The following is a 14988-nucleotide window of genomic DNA, read 5'->3' on the forward strand; positions in this document are numbered from 1 at the left end:
GCGAAACGTTTCATTCCTTCATTATAGAAATGAAATCCAATTTACGTGAAATATTAAGAGAGGAATAATTCTTCTTACAATTTATTTGCGCATATATAAATTTTTCACAGTAATTTCAAGTAGCCCTGAATACACTTAAATATCTCTAATAATTCTTAATGTACTCTAGATATTTAAATTGCTTTTTTGATATGATGTTCTCAATTTGTAAACAGAACGTGATGTTTAAAAGACTAATAAATTTATCAAATTAATCAATTAGACATGAAAATTAAATTATCTTCTCTCGATAAAAAGTTTAGTTTATATTATTATATAAAAATCTTTTAAGTTTGCACTCGAAACTTATATATATTTTGCTTGTATTAACGATAAAAATAAATGGTAAAGAGTTTATTGAAGAATTATTTTTCCGCCAGGTTTTGTACTATGAAGACACGAAAGTGAACTTTTTTTTTTTTTTTTTACGTTAGTGATAGCTTTTTGTAAAAATTTATTTATGAGATTATTTCAGATAAAAAAATCGTTCCTAAATATGATAACTTAAATCAATCTTTTATACATTTTACCATACTTTTTTATATATTATCTATTTATTTTTATTTTTTTTTTTTTTTTACATATTTTTGGTGCCATTTGTAACGTAACACAATAATGTGTTATTAAATATATCAAATTTTAATGATCATTCGTATGATCAAAAATAGGACAATTTCCAAGCAAAATTTGCAATTTCATTTGTGTCCGCGTGATATTCGATGCGAATTATTATTACGATCATAATTGAGATAATAAAGCCAAAATTAATTACGTTACCGATTATAAATATTCTTAATCTGTCGGTTTAACAAATAAGCTTTTAGATCCGTGAGATATCGCGTTTAGTTTCTTTTCTGCGATATTGCGAATAAATAAACGTCGGAAAGAGTTACGCGACTGATCTTTTTAAAGCTTTGTTATCTTATGCGTATCTTATACGATGACGTGAGCACCGATTATAATAAAAGCCTGAATAAAATGCAAGCAATCTGTGAGGAAACGAGTCTAAATTAAATAAGGCCTTAACTTAAGGGCTTATTCTGAGAATGCTCAGTTAAGCTTGGGCTATTTTCGCCAACGGTCGTTAAGTGGAATTTTTAAATCTTCTACCGTAATATCTTTTTCATATTATTAAAATGTGTGACTTTGTGATTGATAATTTTGGCAAGATCGTTTATTGGATAATCGAATATCCATTCGGTTATCTGTTCAAATTCTCATCACGAATAATGCCATCAAAGTAGCTGTCACGTAGTTACGCGTCATATATTAGACACGGATGGAGATTGAAGAGAAACGCCGTTCAGGAATTTTGCCAGTCAAATTCGAGCAGCTACTGCGTCATTAGAGGCATTTCCGCCTAATTGTTTCATCGCTCGAGCACTCGAGTGTCTGCTGCCAGCTCGCATTTTCCACAGGCCTCAGAAATTGCGGGCGTATCAAAGTAGCGCTCCTTTGACGACATATTAATCATTACCCTCTCTCCTCTTCCGAATTGATACGAGCATAGCTTATTAACGTTTCCCTCACTCGTAATCTCGATTCTAGATGTATAACGCTTTGTAATAATTAGCGTTTGACTCATCGTAATTATACTATACTGTTATTTTACACGGTATTCAATTGTTACAAGTGATTTTATGCGTTTATGATACAACATTAATAAGGCTTTGTATGCGCGTGCAAGCGAGAATATTCGCTGCTGGTTGGTACATATCGTAAAATAATATCATTATTGGACTAAAATTATTACAGAATAATTGCGATCTCTCTCCCGACTTCTTCCCAAGAAACATTGCATTGTTCAACGCCAACCGATAGCGCTCGTGCACGTAATGCAACGCGCTTACAACATTTCCTGCTGCGAACGAGTAAAAACCTCGCGAGAGCTTGTATTGGCGTCCCCTCTCGTATAGCCCTTCGAAAACCCCTTTCGCACATCCCGCTTTCGTCTCTCTCAATTTATCGCCTGTATATCGGGATTGCGAGTGTATTTCGCGGATCGATCGGTCGATAGCGACAGAGGACGAGCCTTTAATTAGCGCAAATTAAAAACTTTCGTACGGCTGGATATGGAACGTAAAAATTTTGCATAACGGAAACGACAGTTGCAGAGGATTTGATCCGTGAAACGCTCAATTATACCTACGAGAGATTCAAACTTACTACATTGTGTTAAAAAACGGGCTTTGTCGCGGAAGTTTTTTTTCTTTTTTCTATCACTTTTTTATCCGCGTTTTATTTTGAAGAGATTGATCGTGTATATCGCCACTACAGTTAAAGGTAGTTATTTTTATCGAAATTCAAACTGTTTTGCACTTCGCGAATCTCACAGATTTATTTTAACAAATTTTAATCCAAAATAAGAGTGAACATACAAAAAATTGGCAGAATTGATTTTTATTTAGATATTATGTAGGTATCTTTTTTGACATCTCTAAAAGAAAAAACTCTCCGTGCGAGGATGAACAATTTTAAATTGTATTGCCAAAAATAGGAAGATTGCGAATGAAATTTCGTTTCTATTGGCGTTAGCGACACAATGAAGTGAAAGTATTTTACTGCAACGTTTATTTTGTTCAATTACATTTGGCAACCATAGTAAAACACTACACTATAAACCAGAGAGTGGATTCCCCAAACTTATTTACGGCCTCCCGTACATCAGCCTTACGAGCAGTTAACAGAAAGAAATGGTCGCAATCCTTTGTCTCTAATTCAGTCACTTAACTGTTAGTTACGTTTCATGGCATGCCGTCTCGAACATTTTACATATCGATTTTACTTACATCCGTGTAATTCTATAATTATTAACACATTTGTTTAATTAAAAAATATACCAATATATTAATGTCTTTTAATTAATTTCTGCATCTTTATATCACGTTTTAACATATTCCGTTTTGCATATTCCATTTGCAATATTACTTGTGAGTTTTTAGAGCTGCGTTTATTATAATTATGTATATTCTGAGTCCTTCTTTTTACGTTAGAAATTTTAATCTGAAAAATTATGTAATCGTACTTTATAATATAATCGTATTTTAAGATTAAAATGTAGAAAACTGTAGAGGAACATTTTTTTTCGGGACGCTAACTCATATATCTGCGCGCGAATCGAGAAACTTAATTAAGAATCGACGGCATACGGTGTGAGTCGAATATCTATCCTCGAGAAGTATATTACAAAATTTACCACGGCTACCGCTCATTTCAAATCGATACGACCACAATTCCGATGCGCTGGCCACGAGACACCAATATGAAGAAACCGCGCGTTCGCTGTGGATGAATTCAATCGAAGACCGCAATGCTTACTCTGCCCATTTTTCCAAAATCGGAAAACTTCTACGCGCTATCTAATTTAGATAAATTGCTTGAATTTATTTTACTTTTGAAAATTGAATTAAAAATAAATATATTAATTTTTATATACGCTTTCGGTTGATAATAACGTATAATCAAATGTAATTCTCATTCAATATCGAGAGTAATTGAAGAGTGTAAGTTCTGCTTCTACATCACCCAAAATTTCCAGCGCTGTATCGCAACTGAACGAAATAAGTTAGTCGAATACAGCATCCAGAGGTGAGTCGTAAGCCGTCGCGAGATCCAAAAGAGCTCAAAGTGCGAAAGAAAGGACAGATGGATAGATGGATGGATGGATAGATAGACAGATAGATAGATAGATAGATAGATAGATAGATAGATAGATAGATAGATAAATAGATAGATAGATAGAGATGGAGAGAATACCGCGACTTCCTGAAGAAGTAATTTCTGTCGTCTCGAAATCAGTTTCGCCGGACGTCCGTAAATTGCCGGATGCCCCTTCGCGTCCTCCCGAACCGATCGGGATTCTACCTTCTGGTCACCTTCGCTACTCAATCAGAGGATAGAAGTTCACTCGCGCGCGCTGCTTCGAGGAAAGAATCTTTTCTCAAAGTTTTTTTCTCATTCTACCGTGACGAAAAAAGAGAGCATCCCCTGATGATTCCGTTCTCTTCGGACCTCCCTTCGATTTTCACCTCGTTCCGGTCGTTCCGTTACTGGTCGATTGACGGAACAGTTTTCGAACCCTCGATTTTCGAACCCCCGTCGCCGACCCCCTTTGCGTCGTCACGAAGAGTAAAACCGCAGAAGCAATTTACTATCGTGTGGCTTCGGTCACGTACCTGATGGAGAGAAGCGCGTACTCGCCCGCGAAATGTAAGCGTTGCAAGAAGGAACGATCGAGCACGAAGGGTTGTTCGGATTTTGAGAGCTATACGAAGCAGGCAGGCTCGGTACGATGACAAATATGCTTCGTGACGCGGAGCGTAATTCTGGCTGGTAAAATCAATGTGCCGATAAAATGTATGATAATATATATATATATATATATATATATATATATATATATATATATATGTGCCGATAATATATATAGAATTTATCCGAGACCGTATATCAATACATGACAGTATGACAAACGATGAATGTTATTTTTTTAAACTTGCCGTATTATTTCGGATTGTATAATATATATATATATAAATAATTTATAAATTATTAACAAAAATCATGTTAACAAATATATATTAAAATCTACAAATATATGTTAAAATATACAAATATATATAAATATAGATGTTTACATTAAAAATATTTATTAATTTAATATTTCAAAAATATTGTACTTTAATACACGAATATTATTTTATCATATCATCTTAGTGTTTAAAAATCAGATCGTTTTAATTAATTAATTTAATTTCGCTGACTTAGAGTAATAATAAAAGATCGAATAAATCAGTATTAAAATCGTTTTGGTCTCTCAAATTTTTAACGTACGCGCACGAAATGTATCATTTATTATTATGATTATCCACTATTAATATCGATGCAGCCGTTTCATCAATCTCATCGATACCTCTGCAAATAGCTCGCTGCTCCATTAAGCAAATGCGGCCATTAATATAGCGCGTAATAACATAGTCGAAATATCTTAGATACGAATTGCATCATTGAATTGCATCACATGCTGCGAGTAATGTGATTGCATACATGATTAAATTTCTTGCAAAAAATTAAATTAACTAATATTGAAAATAAAAATTTGTTTATATCGTATCTTATTTTTAGATTTATAACATATTATCAATAATATATAAATGATTTTATAGCTATTTTTAATAATTATATTTATTTTCGAGATCATAACGCGCTTTATTTCCATTTTCTTTTATAAGCAAATGTAAATCCATATATTTGATTTTTCGTCGTAAAATCCACGTAAAATAAAAGAACAGAATCAAAGTAGGTAGACATAAAAATTTATTAATAAGTTCAAGCGAGGAGGAAAAGAGGCACGTAGGTAATGTATAATCTTGAGATCGTAACCCTGCTTCATTTATCTCGAACTTTATACAACTTTATTACGCGAGATGAGGAATACTTTGGAAGTTGCTTCTGTTTTTACCGTTCTATACGTTCATGCTTCTATTTAACACACTTTCTTCTTTTCACGAGCAAAATTTCCAATAAATATAATAAGACAAAGAAGGAAAGAGAAATTCGAAATACTTTAGCGTATGCATTATATTTGCCAATCACAAAAATTAGATCGGGGTCATAGGTATACTAAAAACCATATATTGTAAGTATCCGCAGAGATGAAAGAAACAGTTAATAATATATAAATATTTTTGGAAACTCGGTTCTCTCTCTCTCTTCATCGCGATATAATTCTATTATAAGTTAAGCAGCTATTATTGTGCTCACACAGAGGTTTTATCTTTCTCGTGTCAGAACGACATCATGCTCGTGCCCACTCGTGTGCACCTGTGCTCGTAAGATAGATCCGTGGTAACTTAAACGACGGCGTATGCGCGAGGCTTAAAAGTTACGCGCAGACCGCCGTATAGAGTCACGCAATAAAGAAAAGGGAACTCTTGGGAGACCTTTTGTTACCACTGCCGTGGACTCGCGCGTGTCACGGACACATTTCTGGCTGCAGAGCAATTTTACTATTGAACTGGAAGAAATGAGATGCAGAGTTCGAAGATCGATGCTGATGTATATTTTTTCTTGATTTCGAAAAAGTTTCGTTTGCTAGGTATATATATTCATATTTTGATACCTAAAAATGTTAATATTTGTTTATTTTTCTGCCTTAAAAAAATTTTCAAGTTTCTTAAGTGTATATGTGTCCGTAGCCCCAGCGCACTTTATAAAATGTATAGACGTTTTATAAAATGACGGATTATGTAATAATATAATAAATCCTGGCTACGATATATATATATATATATATATATATATATATGCAAAAGAAAACAATCTGGTTATTGCATCGTACGAAAATACGCTTTTGATTCATCGAGTTGCCTCGCGGTGTTTCATGTAGTTTAAAGCGAAATCGTTTTGCAAACATGCATATGAATACAAGCCGCAAGCGATGAACTTTTATTTTAAGTGACGGTTGTTCATATAGGAATACATGTAGCAGAAAACTCTCAATGATTTTATATATTCAATGCCAAATAAATATATTTCAGATCATTAAACATTCTCTGCATTGATTTTCTGCAAACATTCTAACTTTCACATATTATGTTTCCAATTAGCTCTCAAAAATTTAGTTAACATGATTTCAATAATAGAAACATTCTTCTCTTTTCCTTCCGTAGTAACAAGAATTTTATTTATATATTGCGATAATTCTATTATTTAATTTAGGTATTAATACACATATTCTTGTTTTCAAACCGATAAAATATTATATTCAAATATTTACACGAATTATATATCTTCCATATTTACCTTATACCACAATGAAAATAGCAATTTACATTAACAAGCAAAATATCGTAAACGAGAAAGCATCGAATAACAAACTTGGTTCTGCGATCACGTTGAATAAGCATTAAAAAGAGTACGCGAGTGAGAGAGAGAGAGAGAGAGAGAGAGAGAGAGAGAGAGAAAAAGATCGTATGCGGATCACTAATCGACATGCGATTACGATCAATTTTATGCTAAACGAATCGTGTAACGTTGATCCGTATTATTCTTCTACAAAGGGAACTTGCGGATATTTGTCCCTAATTAACATGAGAAAGAAGATTACGAAAGATTCTACTAGAGGTAATGACAGGGGAAAGGACAAAAGAAAAGAGAAAAAGAGAGAAAAAGGAAGGAGCATCAAGATTAACGAACGGGAGGATGATTTCGTTTGTCATTTAACCAATTGATGCTGGCCGTTCGTGGACATCACAGACGTGCAGCAGCTGCGACAGAGCTCGTGCAAGCGCGTTGCATATAGGCACGTCTACTAAGGTTAACCAGACTAAAGCGTTCCGCGCGGAAAGTACCGATTATGATTCATTAGCGTGGCCATTCTGACCGAGGGATTCTCGCCGCTCTAACGAGAAAGTATGCGCGCGGAAAGAGCTGCTACGCGCTCGGCTTTGCCGGCGCATTTGAATACTAACAATGAGGCGCGCTTGCTAACGCGAGCCACGCATTGTTTCTTCTATCCATAGAAGAAAAGCATGGAACGGACAATAGCTCTTTTCCCGACGGTCGTGTACTTGATAAATCTAATAACGTATCGTGCTGCACGCGCGCGGACAGCTGCGTTAATTCGACGATTTAAGCTCGGAAAATGTGCGTTAATGGCTGCAAATATAGAACGTTACATAATACGCGGAGTAAGTGTTCTCTCGAAAAACTCATGACTTTGAAACAAAGAAATTATCTACAGTTAACAAAACATTGTTTTATTACTTATGTTAGAAAGATATAAGAAATGAAATACTCAGTAATATTTTATTATATATTTTTGGTCAAGTTACAAAAACAATATCGATTATTCTCGTTTCAAGCTATAGCTATAGATATGTATATGTATTCGCTAATATATACGAATGAATTCTTTGAATATTATTTCAGTAATTTTAGAGAAAGAAATTTTGATGCATTTGACTTCAGATTTTCGTGTCGTTTCCTTCGCAACTTTTCCCGAGCTAGCGAAGATACCCTATAAAAGCGTCACATAAAAGACAGACAGACGACTCCCGCCCGGTAAGACACGAGAAGTGCCAGCGACTATGCCTGTCACAGCCAGGCAATATAAGGGGACGAAAAACGAAAGGATATCATAAAGACGTATCGGACGTGTAACTTGATTATCCGCGCGAAAAGTACAAGATGACGAGCCGTTATACGACGTAGTAATTCGAGAGCTCCTCCGCTCTTTTGCCGCTCCCTTATGTCAAGAGCAATCCTCGCTCCGCCGTAATTTAATCGGCTGTCGATAGGCGACAATGGTGGCCGTAATCTAAAATTACTTTTTAAGAAGGGCGCGTCTTCTCTTTCTCTCTTTCTTTCGAGAGAGGCCTTTATTAACGTCAGACGACGTTGAAACTGCCGTTACGAGCTCCAATTTTTTTTTTTTTTTCGTCGTACCTTGCGAAAGTCCTACGAAGATGGGAAGAAGCTGGCGCGGCTTGATTTGTGAAAAACAATTCTTCTGCGATGGCTTCTCTTTATACGTCTCGTAATATCACACTAATACGACCTACGGAAGGGTGACGGAAGATAAAAAAATTTGACGATACACGGGATCGTAAGCTTCGATAACTCGTGGATAAGAAACTTTAAATACTCATTTAATGATCCTAACGTGAGATTGTAACTTGTGATAAAAACGTTATATAACAAAATAAATGATCTTTTCCAATTATGTTATGTCACGTTACTTTGTTTGAGTCAGAATCAATTTTCGACGTTTGTCGCAATGTATCGGAAATTTGCCAATCGTTCTCAAGTCAATCATCCATGATAGGATAATGGCTGAATAATGAAAGTGTTCCGATTGGATATATTTCTGAACGGTTGCATTACAAATTCCCTGACTCCTCTCTCCGCTCCCAGGAGTCGAGATAGTTTAGTTAGGCGCGTGTACTCGAGAGCTTAGAGCGTTATCGTAAATTCGTATTAAGGGTGCCTATGCACGTCGGTATGCCTGTAGCCGATAAGGACCCGATAGGAAACTCGAATTTGGGTCAGATGGTATCCTCTAATAATTCTGTGCATTAATACGCTTACTCGTGGTCATGGCTGACGTGTGATAGAACGAGATGCATCATATCTCTTGCGTCCCAGATTAATGACGTACTTGAAGCTTCTGTGCGGACACGCACGTGCGGATCTGCATGTCGTATTGTCGTAAATGTCAGATATACGACGTCGCTGCTCGTCGTTAACATTGAGACACATTTACTCGTGATACTCGTGATCACATTAATTGTCGGAGCCGTCCAATGCAAAAACGATTTTCAAATCTCTTTGAATCGTGAAACTCTGCAGAATTTACAAGATGCGTCAATCGTATTTCCTCGAATCAATTTTCACCGTGTAATTATATATTACTAATCGCATGAATATATTTATTTGTTTTGTTTTTAATAATACGATCCTTTTTTTTTTTTTTTTTTTATAGAAATTGTATGAAAATTCTAACAGAGAAAATATGATTTATTCTATTATATTCCTAAGATACTTGAACATATTATTGAGTTACCCGAAGCGAAATACTAAGCTAAAACGCGATTATCGCAAAGAAAATAAAACGTATATGAAATCGCATTTAAATGTCATGTCTAATGGAATGGAGAAGAAGCTAGTTTCGTGACCTTTTTACTTTACCAATAGACAGCGCCTTTCGCACACTCATAACTATGGATAGGATCGCAGATTCTCAATACTTACGAATGATCCCATGTGTGCGAATAAACGACTCCGGTGCCCGCGAATATCAAGAATATTGCATCGATAACCCGCGCATGAAATGCAGAGGAGCCAGGTGATACACCGTCAAGTATGCATACGCGTACGTATGCATATCGCGATCGATATCTCTGTGTTCTCTCTCTCTCTCTCTCTCTCTCTCTCTCTGCTATTTCTATATTTTTACGGAAGCTATTGCAAAATATGTTGCTTATCGTCTGAGAATGGTAACGCGAAATTTTGATAAGCGGATATTGATCACTGATGAAATTTTAGCGAATTATTTGAGAAACGCAAACGGATAATATGACACTAAAGAAATATTACATATATTTTTTTTTTCATTTCTTGCATTTCCTAAACTGCGTTTTACGCTACGAATTTTATTATGTCACAATTCTTTACAGTGCAGCGCGATTTACACGTCGGCCAAAAGTTTGGATACACTTACTTATACACCTATAATTTGTATTTCATTTGTATTTAACAGAACCCCCTTATTCCCCAGGAAGGGTAGTCGGGTTTTATTATTAATCAATTAGTTTAGTTATAACTTATATTAAATATTTAAATCTTACCGATCTCTAATAAAGGAATTCACAGAAATATCACAAGAGCGGGTATGATGTCAATATTTACTTGTGCGAGGATAATTTAATAGAAAGAATGCCATGACTTGTAAAAATAATCATCAAAATCAAAAGTAAATTTTTTGATGAAGAGAAAATTTAACAGTTTCTTGTTAAAAATGTGTTAGATTCGAATTATTTTTGTTCTACTTAAATTTTCTATAAATTTCATATTACAAAATAATTATTTACCTCTACTGTAAATACAAACTACATCAATAAAAGTAAATTTTTTTTATAATATCTAGCCTTTTAATGCTGTATCCAAACTTTTGGCCGACAGTGTATGTCTGGATCTGCGATTATATTACGTAGAAAATATTTACCTGGAGTTTAGTTACACCAAACACTCCGTAACAACGACTAAAGCAGTACTACGAACGTAAACATTACTACGACCGAAGCTCTGTTTCACGCATGCGACGCCTAATGTGCATAAATTGTAAACTTGAGAGGATAAGAGCTGCGAAGCATAAGTGTATCATCGATAATCTTCGCTTTCATCGAAGCCAAAAACTCCCAAGCCTTTCAATCTCATTTCTTCCATTATTTCATCAAAAACCTTTTATCTGCATTTCTTCTGAACAAGAATTTGATAGAATTAAAATCGAATATGGTGTAAAAAATATCCATTTTTTAATTTTAATTACAAATATCTTCTTTTTTTTTTGAACGTTTAAATATTTTAAACACTTGCGATGCTTTTAAAATTTCTTTACTTTTGCTAATCTGAAAATTAATGATTTATTTTATATACAATGCTGTGTGTTTATTAATATACATATAATATCTACGTTCATTTCGGATACGTATCGATGTAATTCGACAAACTGCACGATAAAGATTTTTGCACGTCAATGGCGCGAGTATGGCATTTATGAGAATGATTGATCGTGCTGGCATTATAATCAATAATTCGATGGATTCGTAAACTATAATAGTTGTTGTTCTATTATGAAAATGCCTCCGCATATTTGAATGTCGACCGGCTCTGGTTTATCCTGCTTTATCACAAAGGTCCGATTTTCGATGGTTTATGGCGAGAAACCCGGTTGTTGGACGTGTACTAATTCGATGCATATACCGATAATGCACCGTGGAATCTGCTCGTGACAAATATCAATATAAAGGAGCTTAACGTGGAAGGTATTTGTAATTGCAATCAGAAAATGAAACAGATTCACTATTCAATTCAATTCGACTTACATTCAAGAAAAGAAAATTATAAACCAAATAAAACATTAAATAAGAAATAGAATAAAAAGAAATTAATTTTGATGAACTTTTCGCATATTCATGAAATAAGTTGCTTACTTTTTCGAAGATATATTCTTGAAAATTGTTCGAACAATATCACATTTTCTTTAAAAATACTGTATGCCAAAAATTTTTATTCTCGTACCTTTCTATGAAACAAGACACCAGGAATAATGTTAAAATGTAAGGAGAGAAGAAAGATTATCTTTATCCCCACGTCGGCGTAGCTTACGCGCGGTAAACGCCACGAAACTCGCGGAATACTCGATGCTAATGTCCGGAAGGGCTCGTTCCAAGGACGCTAAAGGGTCCTTTGTGGAGCTATGCATACGTTCCGAAATTCCTACGTCGCTGTTGCATCCGCGTTCTCATGGATACACTGGACGCGCTGTATCTGTCTATATTGAAAGAGGAACCTTGAGGACAGGTTGAAAGAGCTGCCATGCATTCTTCGAGAGCCGCTCGTTACGGGAATTTCGTTACGAAGAATTCAGCGGAAGAATTCGCTCCTGTACTGAGGCCAATCGAGACGTTCCTTTTACCTTCTTTTGAATATTTAATATTATCATGAAAACTGTAACGTGAGAGAGATGAAGTAACGCGATGCGGCTCGCGTTATACATGTATATAACAAGAAAATATCTCATAAATATGTAAAGTTTTTGAGATACGAGATAGTTGCAGAAAATACGTTATATGTATGATCAATAAAGTGGAAATTCTTCAAACTTTTGAAATGCATGATATTAACAATTTAACTCAATATCACGTTGAAAAGTATTATTTGGCAAATTTATACATATTTGATTATTAAAAAGATTGCCATTTGCCAATTTTTAATAAATAAACATTTGATAATAGCTAGAAAATCACACTAGCTGAAATATAAATATAGCTCAAATAAAAAATAATAATTATATTAACGGATGATTTCTATTATTGCAGTTTGATACACCGAGATACGAGGCCGGAGCCAGCGATACGATGTTCGACTCTAAGAGGAGCAACTAGACTGCCGTCAGCACCAGACCATCGTAGTGAAGCTCGATTAAGAATAGACCCGAAGGTGTTGGTCTTTGTAGAAACTCTATATTCGAGGCTAGGCCGAGAAATAGCTGAACTGCTAGTTTATAATCGAATAAAGTAAGTACAAATTATTTTACTTTCGAATACCAGGCATTAAAAAATGGAATAAAAGACTTTATTCATCGTTGATTAAATAATAATAAATTTGACGAATAATTGCACAAACGTACATTACGATAGATAATTATAGAATAATTTATTTGCTTTGATGAATAAAGCTCGTTTATGGATGCCCGACCTACTCGCATGTACTGTATTTCGCAACGTCTTTTATGTGCATTGACCTGATTCTGGAAAAAAAGATTTTACAGAAGTAGGTTATCAACGTAAGCTTTCTTTCGAGTTCTCTCTCGGTCGCAATAGTTCATACTATTAAGCAAAAAGTACACGACTAATGGCATATAGTTGCTGAAGTCGATCAATATCGCGACACAGTCCCAAACGAGTCGTAAGCTCGCTAGTTCGCGATCTTTTTATCCATAAACTTTATACCTCTTTCGTGAGGAAGGAACGGTAAATGATGTTACTCCGTGAATTTAAACTGAGCACTTTATTCCCGTATTTTTAAAGGAAAAACCGACGATAAGTTCACATATTTATTTTAATTCTACAAAATCATGTCGAATTTCTATATGTGAGTGAAAATTTAATAAAAATTCGTAAATTATATTTTATATACGGAGAATTTCTCTCTAAATTTTTTTCATTTTCACAACAATACTTTTGCTAGCAAGTGTTTACCGGGAGAAAATATATCGACATTTTTCCAGAAAGAGAAATCGTGACCTACATCTTGTTGTAATTCCGTACCGTCGATTTTTTTAAAGATTCCTCACGTTATAATTCCGCGACAGAGATTCCGAAAATCCCAGTTTTACTACATCGTTGGACGATGTTATTTCGTGAATGTCGGTATAAAAATTAGAAATGCAAATTCCTCGATCGTCGTGAAGTCCATGTAGTTTTTACGCTATTATACGGATACCGCGAATATTTTAAAACTATTTTTCCTATATATATATATATATGTGTGTGTGTGTGTGTGTGTGTGTGTGAAATCGGCTAAATGTCGACGTGAACATCGTTATTTCAATCTATATTCGCTTTATAAGTTTTTATTATTCAATTGTGTCGATTGAATGAAATCTTAATAGAAATCTATGGATCAAATAATTTAAGATTTTAGCTTTAAAATCAAAATTACTAAGAAAGCTATATCAATTTGAACAGAATAATACGAATCCCACTAGATAAATATAGAAAAAATCCAACGGAGAATAAGTGATTATCTAAGGATATCAGCTGTCAGCACACGCATGCACGCAATTTTGCATGGTTACACATTGTTAATGTATGACGATACATTAACATACAAGCGTGTATATAAACTGAGTAGTAGTATAATGTTCTGATATTCGGATAACTTATTAAATAAAGTATTAATAACGTTGTCCGTAGAGTACAGCTTAATCGTTCGGTACAATATAACGCGATAAAATTATATAACGAATCTATATGAAGCGATGCAATTTTGTGCCCATTTACAGCTGTGCGCAAAATCTCATATTTCCATTTCGCGAAAATAGTACCGTGATGAGCGTTTCCCTGAAAAGTTTAACGAATTCGCTATCGGAGACACGGTGTATCGCGAAATTTATTCTATTCATGATATGCGCATTCGTTAAACGGTAATAGCCGGGTCAAGCCCGTTATAGGAATTGAGCACTGCGGCTCGCTCGAAACTTTGGCGCGCAATAAGAGAGAAATTAAGCCGGATGTGTTTCGAATGAGGATAAGATTGTGAGAGAGTGAGAATAAAAAAAACGAAAGCCGCCGTTTATTCTCTGCGTGCGTATATATCTCCTGATTCTTCTACGGCTCATCGAATAATAATAACGCAATAATGTGCGATCCAATGCCTGCTTCCGCAGGCTTTAGTGCCTATCGGCAATTAGCCGCGCGATACATGAGATAGGATATAATGCGCGGTTTAGAGCACAGCTCTTGCCGATAAAAACCACAACTTACTGGATCGACAATTCTCCTCCGCCGTAAAAGGGAGATGAGGAACACGCACGATGTATATAACACGGTTCGATATGCGAGTGTGAAGCGGCGAGCGGGGTGAATTTCCTTCTCGCGTGCGTATCCAGAGAACTGCGAAAAGATAGCCAACCAGCCAACGGTGTTTCATCGATACGTGCGC

At 35.1% G+C, this 14988-nt stretch overlaps 1 protein-coding gene across 5 annotated transcripts in view; it reads left to right on the forward strand.

The window, feature by feature from the left end:
• The window catches only part of Sfl (N-deacetylase and N-sulfotransferase sfl), a 384325-nt gene that overhangs the window by 328590 nt on the left and 40747 nt on the right, over positions 1 to 14988 (forward strand). For all 5 annotated transcript variants that reach the window (XM_070305101.1, XM_070305099.1, XM_070305096.1 and 2 more), the window contains one exon: positions 12642 to 12839. In XM_070305101.1, coding sequence (XP_070161202.1) covers positions 12642 to 12839 — 198 coding nt within the window. The remainder of the gene's footprint in view (positions 1 to 12641; positions 12840 to 14988) is intronic.

The sequence above is a fragment of the Polyergus mexicanus genome, unplaced genomic scaffold, assembly GCF_030449975.1.
Source record: "Polyergus mexicanus isolate NDT 795.1 unplaced genomic scaffold, iyPolMexi1.0 SCAF_12, whole genome shotgun sequence".
NCBI classification, from domain to species: domain Eukaryota; kingdom Metazoa; phylum Arthropoda; class Insecta; order Hymenoptera; family Formicidae; genus Polyergus; species Polyergus mexicanus.